This window comes from Rattus rattus, chromosome 8 (assembly GCF_011064425.1).
Source record: "Rattus rattus isolate New Zealand chromosome 8, Rrattus_CSIRO_v1, whole genome shotgun sequence".
Taxonomy (NCBI): domain Eukaryota; kingdom Metazoa; phylum Chordata; class Mammalia; order Rodentia; family Muridae; genus Rattus; species Rattus rattus.
Window position 1 is genome coordinate 53,351,062 of NC_046161.1, and position 17,340 is coordinate 53,368,401.

Genomic DNA, 17,340 nt, shown 5'->3' on the forward strand with positions numbered 1-17,340 from the left:
CAAGAATAAAATATATTTTCTCGGTGAATTCTCACTACCTCCTCTTTTATTTTCAAGACATATTTATGTGCATGTGCTCACACGCACTTGCACTCCAGAAAAGAATGCTGATGTCCTATCCCCTCATCTCCACCTAGTCTTTGAGACTTGTTCTGTAGGTGCTGGGATTCCAACTCTGAATCCCAGGACTATACTGCTAGCACTGCTAATTGCCGAGCCATTTCTCCAGCCCTCCCCTCCTTTCTCTATAATTGTCTTACATATTTTGGATGCAGTGCACACAAAAGACATTTCGTTAGTTACTACGGACATGATATCAGAAGGTTTCATCGAACTTCACAATCATTTCCCACTGACCTCACCCTCTCTATTTTTAAGACAGCAGGATTTAGCCTTCTGTCTTCTAATCACAGTCTTGTGGTAGCTAGTTTTCCCCTTTTCACATTCCGTAGTTTTTCCTGTCTCCCACTTAGAAACGGCATCTTGGAAGGTGACATTTCAGCTGTAGCAGGCAGTGTCATTGGTACTGGCCCAAAGCCCAGCCTGTACTTCTGTTGTAGATCTTCGCTGACACTCCCATCAGGAGGATGAGATTGGAAAGTTACGTAGTTGAGAAATGAGATGATCCCTAGAGGAGGGAGAAACGAGATGTGGTTTAACAGTTGGTCACTTAGCTCTTAAAATTCGTATTCATCCTTTTATGGTCTGATGAGAGTAACACCTCACTCCTTGGGATTTCAAAGATGGTGCTATTGTTCTCTGTGTTCCCTTAACCCAAATGACTTAACCCATCCATCCCTCATTTTCAGAACAAGTTACTAATTCTAGGCTTTTGATGGTCAAAATAATGCTTTCCCATCACACCCCCTACCTCTCCACGTACAGACCTGCCGTGCGTCCATTTCTTCTCCACTCTACCTCATTTTACAGAAATGACTTCCTGCTCCCTCCTCCTGAGCCCAGCGCAGGGGGTTGACTCACCGGCACAGACAGATAAGACATCACTGCACCAGTTAAGATAATAGGTCCACAGGAGCTCCGACTCCATGGCACTCTTGGTGTGCCATTCAACCTGGGCCAGAAACAGGTTGAGGCAGAGGAGCAAGCAGATGGCTGGGACCAAAAGGAAAGATGGCACAATCTATCAGCATCTTCTGTCAGCCTTGGCTGCCACCCCCAGCTCCTTTTTCATTTGTAGGGATCATACCCAGGGCAGAGATCAAAAGGTTTAAAACTTGGGGGGTTAGCCAAATGAGAAAGAAGGGGTCTCTACCTTGGTATAAGACAATTAGGCTGGGGGTTGGGGATTTAGCTCAGTGGTAGAGCGCTTGCCTAGCAAGCGCAAGGCCCTGGGTTCGGTCCCCAGCTCCGAAAAATAGAAAAAAGAAAAAAAAAAAAAGACAATTAGGCTGTGTGTTCCGTGCAATGAGATAGAGCAAGGAAACGGCGGCTACTTGGTGTGATATTGAAGAGACATATAGCATAGGAAAGACTATAAAAGCCCCCCAGAGACACTCAGTTTCCTTGACTGTTTTACCTTGGTGCATTTACTACCTTGCTAGTCCATACCTGAGCAGAAGCTGAGCATGGACACCTTCAGATCCAACTCAGAGGATACTATTCTTTCTGTAGGGTGGCAAGAGTTGAAGAACAAGCCAAGGCCAATAAGCTCACAGAGGACAGAGATGATGAACAAGGCCCTGGAATACTGGAGATAATCTGCAAGGAGAGGAGGAAAGGCCTGGTCAGTCCAGTAACTGACTTCCTCTAGGAAAGCTGGAGAGCCAGGCATAGTGTCATACACCTGTCATCCCAGGATGACTCAAGACATGGCAACAGGAGAGCTAGGGAGGTCTGGACCAGCCTGGGCTACATAGTGGCTAGCCTGAACTACCTGAGACCTTGTCTCAAACAAACAAACAAACAAATAAACAAACAGGTAACTAATTAAAGCTCAATAAAGTCTCAGAGAAGGGACTAGGACAAAGAAGGGATATGGAGTTTGCCATGTAGTACCATGGACACCAATAAGAACCTCTCTTCTTAAGTTTTCATTATCACTTAAAATACCTTTTCCCCTTCTGAGACAGGGTTTCACTATGCAGCCCAAGCTGGTCTTGAATTGCTGACCTTCCTATGCCTGTGCTAAATTATAGGTACACTCCCATACTTGGCTACATGGATTTTCTTCACTGAAGACAAAGCCTTTGTTGGTAAATTAAGGATAATACATGAATATTTAGGTTATGTAAATTAGTTTATGAAAGAACTGCCATCACAAACCAGTTTAAGACCTTTTTTTCTAATTCTAGTTCTATAAGCAATATATGTTCAATCTAAATATGGTAATGAGCACTAAATATAATGAAACAAGAAGACAGCCACATTCTCACTGATTAGAAGTAACCATCGTGGGGTTGGGGATTTAGCTCAGTGGTAGGGCGCTTGCCTAGGAAGCGCAAGGCCCTGGGTTCGGGCCCCAGCTCCGAAAAAAAGAACCAAAAAAAAAAAAAAGTCACAAAAAAAAAAAAAAGAAGTAACCATCGTTAGCATCTATTGCATTGTTTTACCTTATTTTGTTGTTGTTGTTCTTGTTTGACACAGCTTTCATGTAGCCCAGGCTAGGCTCAAACGTGCTAAATAACTGAAGACCTCGGACTTTCCATCCTTCTGTCTCTACCTCATAAGTGCTATTTATTTATTTATTTATTTATTTATTTATTTAGAGAAAGAATGTTATTCTAACTCATTATCTACTGAGTTTGGGCCCAACTTAGACAACAGAGTAAGAGAAACTGGCTTACATTAACCTCCCATTACTGGGATTGGTTGTGCCACAAGCCTTTAGTCCCAATACTTAGGAGACAGAGTCAGGCAGATCTCTGTGAATTCAAGGCCAGCCTAGTCAACAGGACAGCCAGGACCACATAGAGAGACCTTGCCTTAAAACAAACAAACAAACAAACAAAGATTATTTCAATTTTGTCCAGGTGAGGTAGTACACACAGGTAATCCTAGGACTTAGAATATAGATTCAGGAGGAACAGAAGTTCCAGATTTCCTCAACTGCATAGTCAGTTTGAGGCCATAGAAACTACTTGAGACCCTATTAGAAGAAGAAGAAGAAGAAGAAGAAGAAGAAGAAGAAGAAGAAGAAGAAGAAGAAGAAGAAGAAGAAGAAGAAGAAGAAGAAGAAGAAGAGGCAGAGGCAGAGGCAGAGGCAGAGGCAGAGGCAGAGGCAGAGGCAGAGGCAGAGGCAGAGGCAGAGGCAGAGGCAGAGGCAGAGGCAGAGGCAGAGGAAGCAGCAGCAGCAGTAGTAGCAGTAGTAGCAGTAGTAGTAGTAGTACTAATAGAAGTAGAAGTAAAAGAAGAAGAAACCAAACAAAACAAAGCAACCAAAATACCAAAGAATTATGTCTCATGAGACTGGAGACATGGCTGAGCAGGTAAGAGCATGTAATACTCTGGCAGAGACCAGACTCATAACCTTCTAAAGTACCAGTTCCAGAGGATCCAACATCCTCTTCTGGACGTTGCTGGCACCTCCACTCATGTGTACTAAACATACTTACTTAAAAATTCAAGTTTTGGGGTTGGGGATTTAGCTCAGCGGTAGAGCGCTTGCCTAGCGAGCGCAAGGCCCTGGGTTCGGTCCCCAGCTCCGGAAAAAAAAAAAAAAAAATTCAAGTTTTTTTTTAAAAGATAGCATAGCCTGCTCCTTATGGTAAAAATCATTATTTCCACTGATAGAATTCATAAGCCTAACTATGCAGGTGAATTGCTTTGAGGCCCCCATCAAGTTAGTCACATTAAAAAGAAAATAACTTAAAAGTAGCTTATTTTATAAGGACTGCGTCACTGAGAATGAACAGTCCATGTAACCTTAAGAAGTGGCGGCTGGGACTGAGCTGTAGGAAGCCTACAGCTAGGTATATTTTGTAGTATTTAGCTCTTGATGCCTCAAATAGCCTATCTTTGCCTACAACTGCCTAAGAATAGCTAAGGGGACAAGACAGGGAACTTGGCCTAAGTTGGATCTATTTGATTATTTGGTTTGGAAATGTGGATTTCTTCTTGCTTGTGTGAACTAATGAGTTGTAAGGCTAAGCCTGCTGTTGGCACTGACACCCTAATAAACAGGAAAACCTGGGCTGTGGAGATAAAAGCAAACATAAACAATGATGAGTGTCAGCTGGTCACGGGAGAGCCTGAGAGACTGGATGGCCTGGTTGTCTTTGTCTGAGAGCCCAGTCCTGAGTCCCTTCACACCCTCTGCACTTCCTGCCCTTGGACTTTATGACATTATCTCTCCCTTATCTTCTAAGACGTTCACCTTTAAGCTTCCACTTAACCAGTCCACATGGTTCCGGTACTGGGGTTGGGGGGACAGCAAGATGGCTCAGTGGGTAAAAGCACTTGCCACCAAGCCTGACAACCTGGGTTGGATCCCTGGGACTCACAGGGAAAGGAGAAAAGCAACTCCAGAAAGTTGAGCTCTGATCACCACAGCAAATGCATAACCAGACATACACAAATGTAAATAAATAAATGTTTAACACATAGATGTCAACATGCATTCACATGCTTGTGCTTGCACTGATGCGCACACACACACACACACACACACACACACACACACACACACACACACAGTTTGAAACAGGTCTGGCTATGTAACCCAGGCTCCTCTCAAACTCGATGTCTTTTTCCCTCAGCCCACCCAGGAATAAGATCACAGGCATGTGCTGCCTACCATGCTTAACATATTTTTTCTTTTTCTTTTTTTTTTTTTTCTTTTTTCTTTTTTTCGGAGCTGGGGACCGAACCCAGGGCCTTGCGCTTGCTAGGCAAGCGCTCTACCGCTGAGCTAAATCCCCAACCACCTACTTTTTCTTTCCTGAGACAAGATCACATGATTAGAAATAGGCTTTTGTATAGGTCAGGCTTTCTCAAACCTTTCTGATCCTACTCTCTCTGCCTTAGGAGTGCCATCACTGCTGGTTTATGCTTTGCATAAACCTTGTGAATGGTAGGCAAACACATGCCAATTTAACCACATCCCTGCCCTCCACGTATTTTGCATATGGCAAGTGAGGGAGTGCTCTGCCAGTGAGCGTCAGCTTCTGAAGGTCAGCAAGCTTAGCTGTCAAAGTTTCAAAACGTTTAGGACCTCCCATACGTGTATATATCAGTAAGAAGCCTTGATCTAGGGCTGGAGAGATGGCTCAGTGGTTAAGAGCACTAACTGCTCTTCCAGAGGTCCTGAGTTCAATTCCCAGCAACCACATGGTGGCTCACAACCATCTGTAATGGGATCTGATGCCCTCTTCTGGTGTGTCTGAGGACAGTGACAGTGTACTCATAAAATAAACAAAAGAAAATTAACAAATCTTTAAAAAAAAAAAAAAAAAAAAAAAAAAGAAGCCTTGATCTAGAAAGAGGAGTGGTCCAGATAAAAAGGACACTCCAGCATCAATTATGTGGGTCACCTGAATTTAAACCTGTTCCAAGATAGTATCTTATAAATGTCAAAAGAATTCTACCTAAAGAATAGTAGCAGCTTTTATTCATTTGGGACAGGAATCAACCCAGGAGAGGAAAGAGGATATACAGGATACCAATAAAAAGGGCAGTCATATTCACAACTTGTCTCAGACCCAAAGATCTTGAAGGAAGAAAGTCAGGCCTGCAACTGTGAGGCTGGTGATAGTGATTTTTTTGGCACTCACAGGGTGGCTTGGGTATGTGGCTCCAGCACAGCTCATGGTTGCACAAGGTCCAGAGTCCTGCGTTGAGCTCAAGGCCATTGTTGGTCACCAGGAACTGCACCCAGTGCATTGGGGACGTGCAGATCAGTAGCAAGAGGCTAAAGCCAGAGAGGCTGGCACAGAGCATCCCGGTGTAGGTGTAAGCCTCACTCAAATACTGCCGTCGCTTCTGGGCTGACATCGATTGTTTGTTGGTAGGAAGGGTAGGCTACAAGGATGAGGGAAATGTTGCCCAAGAAGTTAATCCCAGATCCCTGAGGTCTCCTATCTCTCTCTACCGCAATATCCCCAGGTGGGTTTGATCTTACCTCTTTTTAAAAGTCAAAATTTCATAGGTGCTCTTTTCTATCTAGCTCTGTGCTCAAGTCACGCCCTCTTCCTCCCCTCTGGCCTACATCTCCTCACCTGTTGGTATTTCAGGTCCCCCTTTATTTTGTGGACCTTGGGACTGTAAAAGGTCATGGCTTGTTCCTTCCTCCTCTCCATCTTGGCAACCAGTTCAACTGCCACGGAATTCGTCTCACACCTCCTCACACATGCAGAAGAATCCTGGGTGTAGACCCTGTTTCTCTTTTCTCTTTCGTTGTATTCATCGTTTTCAGTCTTAGAACACTAGGAAGAAATTATGAGAGAGAGAGAGAGAGAGAGAGAGAGAGAGAGAGAGAGAGAGAGAGAGACAGAGAGAGAGAGAGAGAGAGAGAGAGAGAGACAGAGACAGAGAGACAGAGACAGACAGAGACAGAGAGACAGAGACAGAGAGAGAGAGAGAGAGACAGAGAGAGACAGAGAGAGAGAGAGAGAGAGAGAGAGAGAGAGAGAGAGAGAGAGAGAGAGAGAGAGAGAGTGTGTGTGTGTGTAGCCTTCTGTCTTTACATGTGTTCTGGGACTCCAACTTGGGTCACCAAGCTTGTACAAAGTACCCTTACCTGCTTAGCTCTCTCTTTGTCCTTTCATTCCCTCTTTTCAATATCTTCTGTTCATGGACGAGTGCTCTACCACAGATACTCTGCTGACAGGGCCCACTATAATGCTGGTAACCATTGCCCTGGACACTAAAATCTGAGGCACTAAAAATGATAACTCTGCAAGATTCAGAGGCAGTGCTGGGCTCTACGTGAAAGCCCAGCCGATGCCCTAGTGACACTAGCCTTACACAACTGTCTGCATCTGAGCCTCACCCCTTACCTCCTAAGAACTCTACGTCAAAGGTACAGTGCAGGTGGCATTCTGTTCCTCAGCCACGTCACCAGCTCTTGATTTGCTCACATATAAACACTGGTTCCTAAATCTAATCTGAATCCGCATGCCTGACTGTAAGTTTCTGCCTGCACACCCTCTTCCCAATTCCCATGACCTGTTGAAGCCTGTTCTGTATTTCAGCTGGCGAGAACTACTAGTTCTACACCCTAGTATATGCCCATGCTTTATTTAACATGCAGACTCCTCTTGTGGATGTGGTGTATTTGTATGGGACATGTATCCTCATATGAGCTCCTGTGTATGCAGGTACATGTTGAAACATGCATAGGGAACTGTCGTTTGACAACAGTTGTCTCCCTTGATCAGACCGCACTTTATTTTTTTGAGACAGGGTCTCCATTAAACCCAGAGCTTGCCGATATGGCTGGCCTGACCAGCAAGGCACAGGGAGCCTTGTCTCTCTGTGTTCCAGCACTGGGATTACAAATGCATGCCACAGCTCTAGGCTTTGTATGAGAGTATTGGGTATTGTGTGACAAGCACTTCTTTTCTCAAAGGTTTCATTTTCTTTTTATGATATGTATTTGAATACGTGCATGTCAGTGCAGGTGTCTCCAGAGACCAGAAGAGAGTGACAGATCTCTAGTGAGCTGTCTGATGTGAGTGCTGGGAATCGAACTCAGGTCCTCTGGAAGAGCAGCCAGAAGTGCTTTTCTTTTCTTTTCTTTTTTTAAGATTTATTTATTTATTATATATATAAGTACACTGTAGCTGTCTTCTGATACACCAGAAGAGGGCATCGGATCTCTTTACAGATGGTTGTGAGCCACCATGTGGTTGCTGGGAATTGAACTCATGACCTCTGGAAGAGCAGTCGGGTGCTCTTAACCACTGAGCCATCTCTCCAGCCCCAGAAGTGCTTTTCTAACCGAGCTATCACCACAGCTCCTCTGGTGTAACACAGGCCGAGTATTAAGTGGTGAGGCTGGGAGACCAACAGATTTCTAGACGACTCACTGAGGTTGGTACAGTGGAAAGAGTTGTTACCACTAACAGGAGCAGCTATATTTTAAAGGATTTCCCAGGTCATCAACCTGGAGGACATCTGGGGTGAAGATTTGTCCCAAGACAGGAATCCACAAAGGGCCTGAGATTCTTAGGACACTAGCAGTTGGGTTCTACTAGGTACAGAATAAAGGTCGCAACTATGTGTGATGGCTCACACCTGTGATTTCATCATTGAGAAGTCATGGGGAAGGTGATCACCATGAGTTTGAAGCTAGTCTGGGCTATAGAGTAAGTTCTAGGCCAGCCTGGCCTACAGAAGAGATTCCAGGCCAATCTGGATAAAGAGTGAGATGTTGTCTAAAATACAAAGCAAAACAAAACAAAACAAAAACACCGTATGTCGCTCACCACAACTAGATGGCTGTGGTGAGTCCACTGCTGAAGGTCTGTCACACTCTGGTTGTAGGACACACAACAATGGGAGATTAAGTAGGGCCTGACCTCTAAATGTCTGCCCTGCTGGCCAGCTTCCACAGAGCCAGCAGGTATGATGCGGGCCACTGGAGGAGAGAAGGATGTCAAGTCTTACCTAGTGCTGGATGCTGAGTATTACTGGATCATCCTCGCAGCCCCTCTGCTGTCTTTGCAAGCTTGCTCAAATGCAGTCCCAGCACAAGCCACATTACAACAGATAAAATACTAATATTGGTAGGAAAACTGTTAGCCTTGGGATCCCTGGGATCCCTTCACTGGTGGCATTAAACAAGCACACCACCAAACAGATGATGTTGATGTAATGTGGAATACCAGACCATTTGTGGACAGTGACTAATGAATAAAACACTCTACTGTTTAAAGGAACAGATTGGCACCAGCTGACTCTCAGGCCTATCCTGAGCACTTACCCCAAAGCACAGGACACATGACTAGCTAGGACCTTGCTAGGGACTGTGATGGGTATAACAAAACACACGTGTAAATCCAGTGGCTATGTACACTGTCAGTTAGTATACATTCAAACCACAGTCACTGTTTTGAAAAGCAGTCTTATAAGAAGAAAATGTGGAATAACTATTTGTTTATTTATCTATCTATTTATTTATTTATGGTTTTCTGAGACAAGGTTTCTTTGTATATCTCTGACTGTCCTGGATCTCTTTAGACCAGGCCTTGAGCTCACAGAGATCTGCCAGTGGCTGTCTCCCAAATACTGTGATTCCAAAGCATGCATAACCACTGCCCATCTTTTTCACTCTGAGAAAGATAATGTAAGAAATATTTTGTGGGACTGGAGAGATGGCTCAGAGGTTAAGAGCACTGTCTGCTCTTCCAGAGGCCCTGAGTTCAACTCCCAGCAACCACATGGTGGCTCACAACCATCTGTTTGGGACAGGCTGGGGACCGAACCCAGGGCCTTGCGCTTGCTAGGCAAGCGCTCTACCACTGAGCTAAATCCCCAACCCCTCACAACCATCTGTAATGGGATCTGGTGCCCCTCTTCTGACCTGCAGTCATGCATACAGGTAGAACATGATAAACAATCAATAAATCTTTTAAAAAAAAAAAAAAAGAAAAAAGAAAGAAAAGAAAGAAAAAAGAAAAGAAAAGAAAGAAAGAAAGAAAGAAAGAAAGAAAGAAAGAAAAAAGAAAGAAAGATTTTGTAAATAGGATGACCTTCAACTTAAGAACTTCTATTCACCAAATAACAGCACCCACAGTGCAAACAGGTAATCTACAGAGTGGAGCGTCACCTTACAGTATACACATCTAGCTAAGAACTTCCTGCTAGGACATGTAAAGACTCTTTAGGGCAGAAAGGTCCACTCAGCAGTGAAGAGCGTGTGCTGTTCTTACATCAGACAGCTCGCAACTGCCTGCAACTCCAACTCCAGGGAACCTGACAACCTCTTCTGAACACTGCAGGTCATACAGGTACCTGCCCACACAAGCACATACACATACATACATACATACATACATACATGCATACATACATACATATAGACAGACATATATACAGACAGATGGACAGATGGATGGATGAACAGACAGTCTTTAACAACAACAACAAAAAAGAATTATTTTACCAGGCGCACAACTTTAATATCAACACTCCTCGAGAGGCAGAGGTGAGTAGATTCATGGTTTCAGAATCAGCCTGGTTTACAAAGAAAGTTCTAGGCCAGCCCAGGGAACATAGTGGTAAGACGGGTCAGTTGATGAAAGCTTGAGAACCTGCGTGTAGATCCTGGCTCTCACTTCAAGAAGCCAGGGATGGAGGCATCTGCTTGTAATGCCAGCACAGGGGAGCAAAACCAGATCCCGGATTCACTGGGCTGCAGATCCAGCCTCCTAGGCAAGCTCCAAGAGGTGGAGAGATCATGACTCAAAAAAAAGTGGTCAATGCCAACAGAACACTACCTGTGGTTGACCCCTGACCTTCACATGCCTGTGCATACATAGGCACATACCTCTTACACACAGGAACACACATCCGAATTATGTCTAGGTTTTAGGTAATTCCAATATTTCCTGGGTTGGGGCATGGGTCCTAAAGTTAGGAATAAGGCTATTCTGGGGAGAAGCTGTTGGTCCCTGTGTATTGAATTGGTAAACTGAGGATCTTTTTTTCTACACACAATATTGTGATGGTTGCATTAAATACTACATATGGTGTCTATAATAAAGAAGTGAAATCAACACTCTCCACATCCCCTTGTGAGTGACTCTGTTCTCACTGGCGGCCATTCAAGGCTGGAGCTGTTTGTCTCTTCATCTGTGACAGGTTGGCCTGGCGCATACTAGACAGCCAAGGACAGACTCAAACTTCTTCTAAAGAAGGTTTGTTTTTTAAGATTTATTTATTTATTATGTATAAGTACACTGTAGCTATTGTCAGACACACCAGAAGAGGGCATCAGATCCCATTACAGATGGTTGTGAGCCACCATGTGGTTGCTGGGATTTGAACTCAGGACCTCTGGAAGAGCAGTCAGTGCTCTTAACCACTGAGCCATCTCTCCAGCCCTTAAACTTCTTTTAAAAATTTTTTTCAACATTTTTTCAAATTTTTGCTTGTCTGTCTGAGTGTCTGACACACACGTGCAGGCACCTTTAGAGGCTACAACGGCCTGATGTGGGTGCAGGGAACTGAACCTTTGACCCCTGGAAAGGCAGCAAGTGCTCTTAACCTTGAAGCTGTCTCTGCAGACACTGAGTTTCCGATCCTCCTTCCACAAAATGCTGGGGTTACAGGCACAAGACACCAGGTCGATGGGGTGCTGAGGGTCAAACTAAGACTGGTACACGCTAAGCAAACATTCTACCAACTGAGATACATCCCCATCTCTGCTTTTGTTGGAGATAGGGACAGGGGGATTACAGACATGTACTTCCATTCCTAGTAAGTTCTCTGACAGGAACTGGAGGTAGCAGGAGTGCAACCCTAGGTTCAACTTTTAGAACTGAAACCTGTATCATGTCTTTAACTTTTTCTACGTGTGCGTATATATAAGGTGCTTCTCTATGTGTTTTATGTGTGTGTGAACATATGCGTGTGAAATACATATGCACACATGTGTGTACGCAAAGACAGACATTCACTAGGGGGGCTTGGAATGCTAAGCACATTGGGCTCTTTCAAGAGAAGGAATACATAACCTTTTATCTGCCCAGAAGGTACCTGGTGACCTTTATGCTGTCTGTGTGTCGAGAAATCTTCTGGCACAAGATCTTCCCAAAGACCTTTATTGTAAATTTATTTCAATCAATCTATAGAACCTATCTTTATGGGCTTTATGAAGAAAAGTATATATATATATGTATATATGTGTATATGTGTAAATGTGTGTGCGTGTGTATGTATGTGCGTGTGTGTGTGTGTGTGTGTGTGTGTGTGTGTATCTGCTTTATAGTATGCATTGGATTGAGTTAATTTTCACCTGAATAATTTTCACCAAATTGTGTTTGTTATGCCTAAAATAAACCACTTGTGGTCCAACTCCTGGAATTTGAACCCACACTGAGTCATTGAACCAAACCGCTGCGTTGTCCCCTGCTCGTTGCTGCTGGCCGTATAAATCACAGCGTCCCCTGGAGAAGGACACCAAGTGTATTATTACATTTAAGATACAGAGAATCTTCCCATTTCTGGGTCATTCTTACATTGCCTCCCATCACTCAGGAAATGGGAAGATTCATATTCTTCAGCCTTTGTCTCCATGATTAGAGCTGTAAGCTCTCCCCAATTGCCAGTTTGCTCCTTTGCTGGCTGAACACCCTTTATCTTTCCACTGGCCTTCTGGCACTGTCTGGATAACGAGGACCCAAGGAAGAGAGCAGATACCTTTCTGTGCAGTTCCTTTAGGAAGAGTAGTCAGATGCTGCTCCAATGTTGACCCTATCCAAATCCTGAGCTTACAAGTTGTTTCTTTTCTTCTGAAGTTCTTAGGTTGTTGAAAGCTGACAAGTTCAAGGCCATATCACTCCTTTCTAGAATAAGGCAATAGAATAAAATACAGACATGGGCGTGATGAGCTGCGTTCAATATCAAGGATACCACATGACCTTAAGCATCTCTGAGGGAGAATCCAAGGGGTGCAGACAGATTTCCTGACAGGGGGTCCACATATGCATTCCCCATTCCATTCCTGTCACTCACTGGACATATTTCACCTTAGTAGAATAATTTCACTTAAAAAATTTTATTTGACTCAGGCATGGTGATATATATCTGTAATCTTAACTTTCAGGATATTGAGGCAGGAGGACTGTAAGTTCAAGACCAGCATGAACTGGCTACATAACAATTTCCTGTCTCAAAACCAGGGCAGCAGAGAAAATGTACGGGGTTGCACTGTGCTACATGCATTAAGGGACACATTTATTAATTGACCAAGCCAGCTCAGTCAGTCATCAGGGTCTCCAGGGAGGGAGGGAGGATTGAAAAGAAAAAGACAACTAGACAATACTGTAACATGTCTCCAGCCAGTGCTGAGGTTGAAGAGGGTTTATTTTTTTCCAGTCTGCTTTTATATCATTCTAGGTACATACAAAGAATACGGTCAGTCCTGAGGCATAAACAAAGCAATCAAGGAACAGACAGGAGAATAATCAAAGTAAATAAACGAGGTAATCAACAAAGTCCCTAGGTCGCTGTGCCTAGGGGTTTATCAGAAAGACTAAGAAACAAGAAATACCATACATTCCTGGGCTGCATTTACCTGAGCCTACTTCCTTGTCCTAGCCCAATGTCAAATTCCTGCCAAATTCCTAGAAGTGGCCCCACAAGCTCTCCTCAACTAATCTTATAACTGTTGAATACCCAACTATGCACCCCGAGGGTGCTAGGTGCTGAAAAGTGTCACTAGATGTAAACTGGCTCTTGAGGACCAGCACGTCATGCTCCTGTCCCCAGTTCCTTCCCCTTACATGACAGGCGCAGATTAGGTTTTTCCAAGATCACATCTAGCTCTTAATATTTAAGATTCTCAAATATTTCTCTTAGCTTACTAATATTTTAAGTACGTATTTATGTGTATGTGAGTGTGACTGCCCATTTATATGTGCACCACATGTATGCAGGGGTCAAGAGGCCAGAATAGGGTGTCAAACGCCCTGGAACTGGATCTGGAGGTGGTTGTGAGCCCCCTGGTGTGGGCAATGGGAACTAAACCCAGGGCATCTGCCACGTTCTCTCAGCTGAGCCTCCTTCCAGATGCTGTAGGGTGAGAAGAGCTCTTCTGTTCCCTTAGTTCATGCACACATACAATAGCGGAGTAAATAAAGCTTTCAAACACACAAACTGCGTCTGTTGATTTGACAAGAGTGGTGCTTCTCCCTGAGTCTCTGTGAAGACAGCATTACGTTCTGACCAGTGGTCTAATGTGGCTCTAACTCTGCCAGCTTCCTGAGAAGAGTAAAGGGCAGGGCAGGGACAGCCAGAGCCTCAGTCCTAACCTCTAAAGAACATGGCGTATTGTGTGGCCCACATCACTATCGATGCCTTGGAGCCATTTTGACCTGGTTTAAGCTCACTTGTCCTAAACACCCTGCCATCCCTTTCTAAATCTCTTCCCAGGGGAAGGATGCATAAAAGTGTGTGTGTGTGTGTGTGTGTGTGTGTGTGTGTGTGTGTGTGTGTGTATGCATGCCAGCACACGCCTCCCACATGAAGGAAAAGTCTAAGAGGAGGAACTATACACAGCTATACAGAATATTTTTAAGTGAGGAGAGGTAATCTAGGGACACGGCTGTGTGGGTAAAGTGCATGCTGTGTAGACGTGAAGACCTGAGTTCAGATCCCCAGGACCGATATTGAAAAGCTTGGACTGACCACTCACATCTGTAACGTTAGCGCTGGGACAAGTGGCTCTCCTCAGCTCACTGACTCAGTCTGGCCAGGTTCAACAAGAGAGTTCATCTCAAAAAACAAAGCAAAGAGCGACTGAGGAGGAACGCAGCGAGGACCTCTGGACTCTACACACACGTGCAGGTGTGCACACATGCAAAAATCCACACAGCATGCACATGCTTCATACACAGAGAAAACTGTGCCAAAGAAAGAAATCCACAAGAATCACTAGGGCAGATGGGAGGAGGCGATGGCGGCCAAGAGTGCAGGACCAGCCTAGCATGCACAGGCTGGTGGTTTGATTCCCAGCACTGACAAGAAAAGGGCATTTCACATAGAAGTTACTTTAAAAAAGAATAAGTTATTTTCTATATTTATTTTTATTTTATGTGCATTGGTATATATGGTACATATATGTACGTATGCCTGTGTGAGGGTGTTGGGTTCCCTGGAACTGTGGTGCAGTGGGTGCTGCCACTGAACCTAGATCCTTAGGAAGAAAGTTCACTGCTCTTACACACACACACCCACATCCACACCCACACCCACACCCACACCCACACCCCAAAAGAGATCGGTGAAATGTGCTATTTGAAAATTATATTTTCTGTTTTGTGTAGGTGTGAAGGAACCTCTCCATCCACCATATGGACTCAGGTTTCAGGCTCCACCTTTAGCCATTGAGCCATCTCAGCCACTCTGGAAACTGCAACAGTAACGTGTCACTCGTTTTCTGAAGCTAAATATTAGTGAATGGCCACAGCACAGAAGGTCTCAGAAGTTCTATGCTATAGGTTTTTTTTCTTTTTTTTTTTTTTTTTTTCGACTGGGGACCGAACCCAGGGCCTTGCGCTTGCTAGGGCAAGCCGCTCTACCACTGAGCTAAATCCCCAACCCCAATGCTATAGGTTTCTAAAAGCTGGGGGTGAGCTGTTAGTCAAAAGGAAGGAGATGAGAGAATGAGAGGAAGGTAAAGACTGACAGACAAAGCTTCCAGGGCCAGCTAGAGAATTCCTGTGAGCCTCAAGGCCAGGGTGGAAGGCTTTCCTACATTCCATCCTGGGGTTTTGTTTCAATGTTGCCACACCTTCTCTTGGGATAGCAGGGAGGTACTAGTTCCTGTGGTGGAGGGTGGTTTCTATGCCTAGGGGCATAGAAAAAGCTAGGAAAAGTTTCTCAAGGTAGTAAGGTGAGGATGAAAAGAAGTGCCCTGTCCAAAACAAGAGAACAAAAACCTCAAACTGCTAAATCTAAAAAGCCCCGTGCGGTGCAGGCCTGTAATTTCAACACTAAGACTCCTGAAGCATGAGGAGTTCACATTTCAGCCAGCTTTGGCTATGTGGTAAAGTAAGATCTTTTTAGAAAGGAAGGCACAGGCGTTGGCGAGATGGCTCAGTGGTTAAGAGCACTGACTGCTCTTCCAAAGGTCCTAAGTTCAAATCCCAGCAACCACATGGTGGCTCACAACCATCTGTAATGGGATCTGATGCCCTCTGGTGTGTCTGAAGACAGCTACAGTGTACTCCTACACTTGATCTTAGCCAAAAGACTGAGAAGCGATTACAGTGTACTCCTATACATAAAATAAATAAATAATCTTAAGAAAGAAGCAGAGGGAGAGGGAAGAGGGAGGAGGAAGAGGCTGAAGAAATAGCTCCCCAGTTAAGAGCACTGGCTGTTCTTCCAGAAGACCTGGAGTGTGGCTCAGAACTGCATGCAACCCCAGTTGCAGGGTACCCAACGCCCTCTTCTGGCCTCCAAGGCCACCTGTATCCATGTGGCACACACACGTTCACAGGAGTAAGAAATTACTACTTACAAAGACGGAAAGGGCTCTGGCTCTCCTGCTCTTCTCGTGTTCCCTCACCCTCTTCACAGTGTGTCCCTTCTCTCCCCATTCCCTCACCCCTCTCTCTCCCTGTGCTCATGGCCAGCCTCTCTCTACTCCTCTACTTCTCCTCCCTCTCTCTCTCTCTCTCTCTCCCCTCTCTCCTCTCCCTTTCCTCCCCTCTTCTCCTCTCTCTCTCTCTCTCTCTCCCTCTCTCTCTGTCTCTCTCTCTCTGTCTCTCTCTCTCTCTCTGTCTCTCTCTCTCTCTCTCTCTCTCTCTCTCTCTACTACCTCCTCAACTTCCCTCCCCATCTCCTAAATAAACTCTATTCTATACTAAGAAAAAAAAACAAAAAAGTTAAACAAACGAAAACGGAGTCTTTTACTTATTTTTGATTCACGGTTGGCATTTCACAGTCATAACCCAAGAGCCCTCTTACATCTGGAAGGCTTTCAGTCTAGTGCAGGGTAAGAGAACAGACTGCTGGAGCACAACGTTGTTTTAACAACACAGAACCTTAGGGCCCAAAGACACCATATGCACATTATCACACAGAGGAAGAAACCGGGATGCTTGGTGTGGGTGCGTGAGGCCAGAGGTTGTCAGATCCCCCTGGAGCTGGAGTTACAGGAGGGTTGGAGCCACTAAACATGGGTGCTAGGAATCAAACCTGGGTCCTCTGCAAGAGCGCTAAGCAGTCTTAATCACTGAGCCATCTCCTCGACCCTGGGCCTAGGGCTTTTCGGAAACCTGGTGTGAGAATTCATAGGAAGAATTTATGTAGCACAGGTCTGCTTTACTGGCTCCATTTATCCTTACCCTGTAACTGGTTAGTTACACCATCAGTATTTTACTAGTGGAACTTTTCTTTGTTAAGTGCCTCTAACCGACTTTAACTAAGGCAAAATTTTAATCAGTGGAAAGGTGCAGTCAGGTAGAACGTATATACATAGAGACGCTTGTCCACCTGATATTGAAAGGGAACATCTGAACCAGGTCATGACATCACCACACGATCACAGTGGCCACTACTAGCGGAACCATAAAATCAAATAAGGTTGTCTAAGCCAGTCCTCATGACTCATAGCACTGATCACTACGGGCTGCCATCTGGCAGCAGGGGTAGCCAAGGTCTGTTTAGTCAGGGTGACAGCCCTGCAGTTTCAGCTGTACTGCCATTAAA

General features: G+C 44.7%; 1 protein-coding gene across 2 annotated transcripts in view; it reads right to left on the reverse strand.

The window, feature by feature from the left end:
- Tmem202 (transmembrane protein 202) overlaps positions 1-17,340 on the reverse strand; it is a 25,779-nt gene continuing 8,439 nt past the window's right edge. Inside the window, exons 2-7 of one of the 2 annotated variants that reach the window (XM_032909516.1) lie at positions 12,322-12,467; positions 6,174-6,380; positions 5,730-5,976; positions 1,570-1,719; positions 982-1,113; positions 1-628 (exon numbers count right to left, since the gene is read on the reverse strand). In XM_032909516.1, coding sequence (XP_032765407.1) covers positions 408-628; positions 982-1,113; positions 1,570-1,719; positions 5,730-5,976; positions 6,174-6,254 — 831 coding nt within the window. In that variant the 5' untranslated portion in view covers positions 6,255-6,380; positions 12,322-12,467 and the 3' untranslated portion in view covers positions 1-407. The remainder of the gene's footprint in view (positions 629-981; positions 1,114-1,569; positions 1,720-5,729; positions 5,977-6,173; positions 6,381-12,321; positions 12,468-17,340) is intronic. The other variant, XM_032909517.1, reaches the window with a different exon arrangement.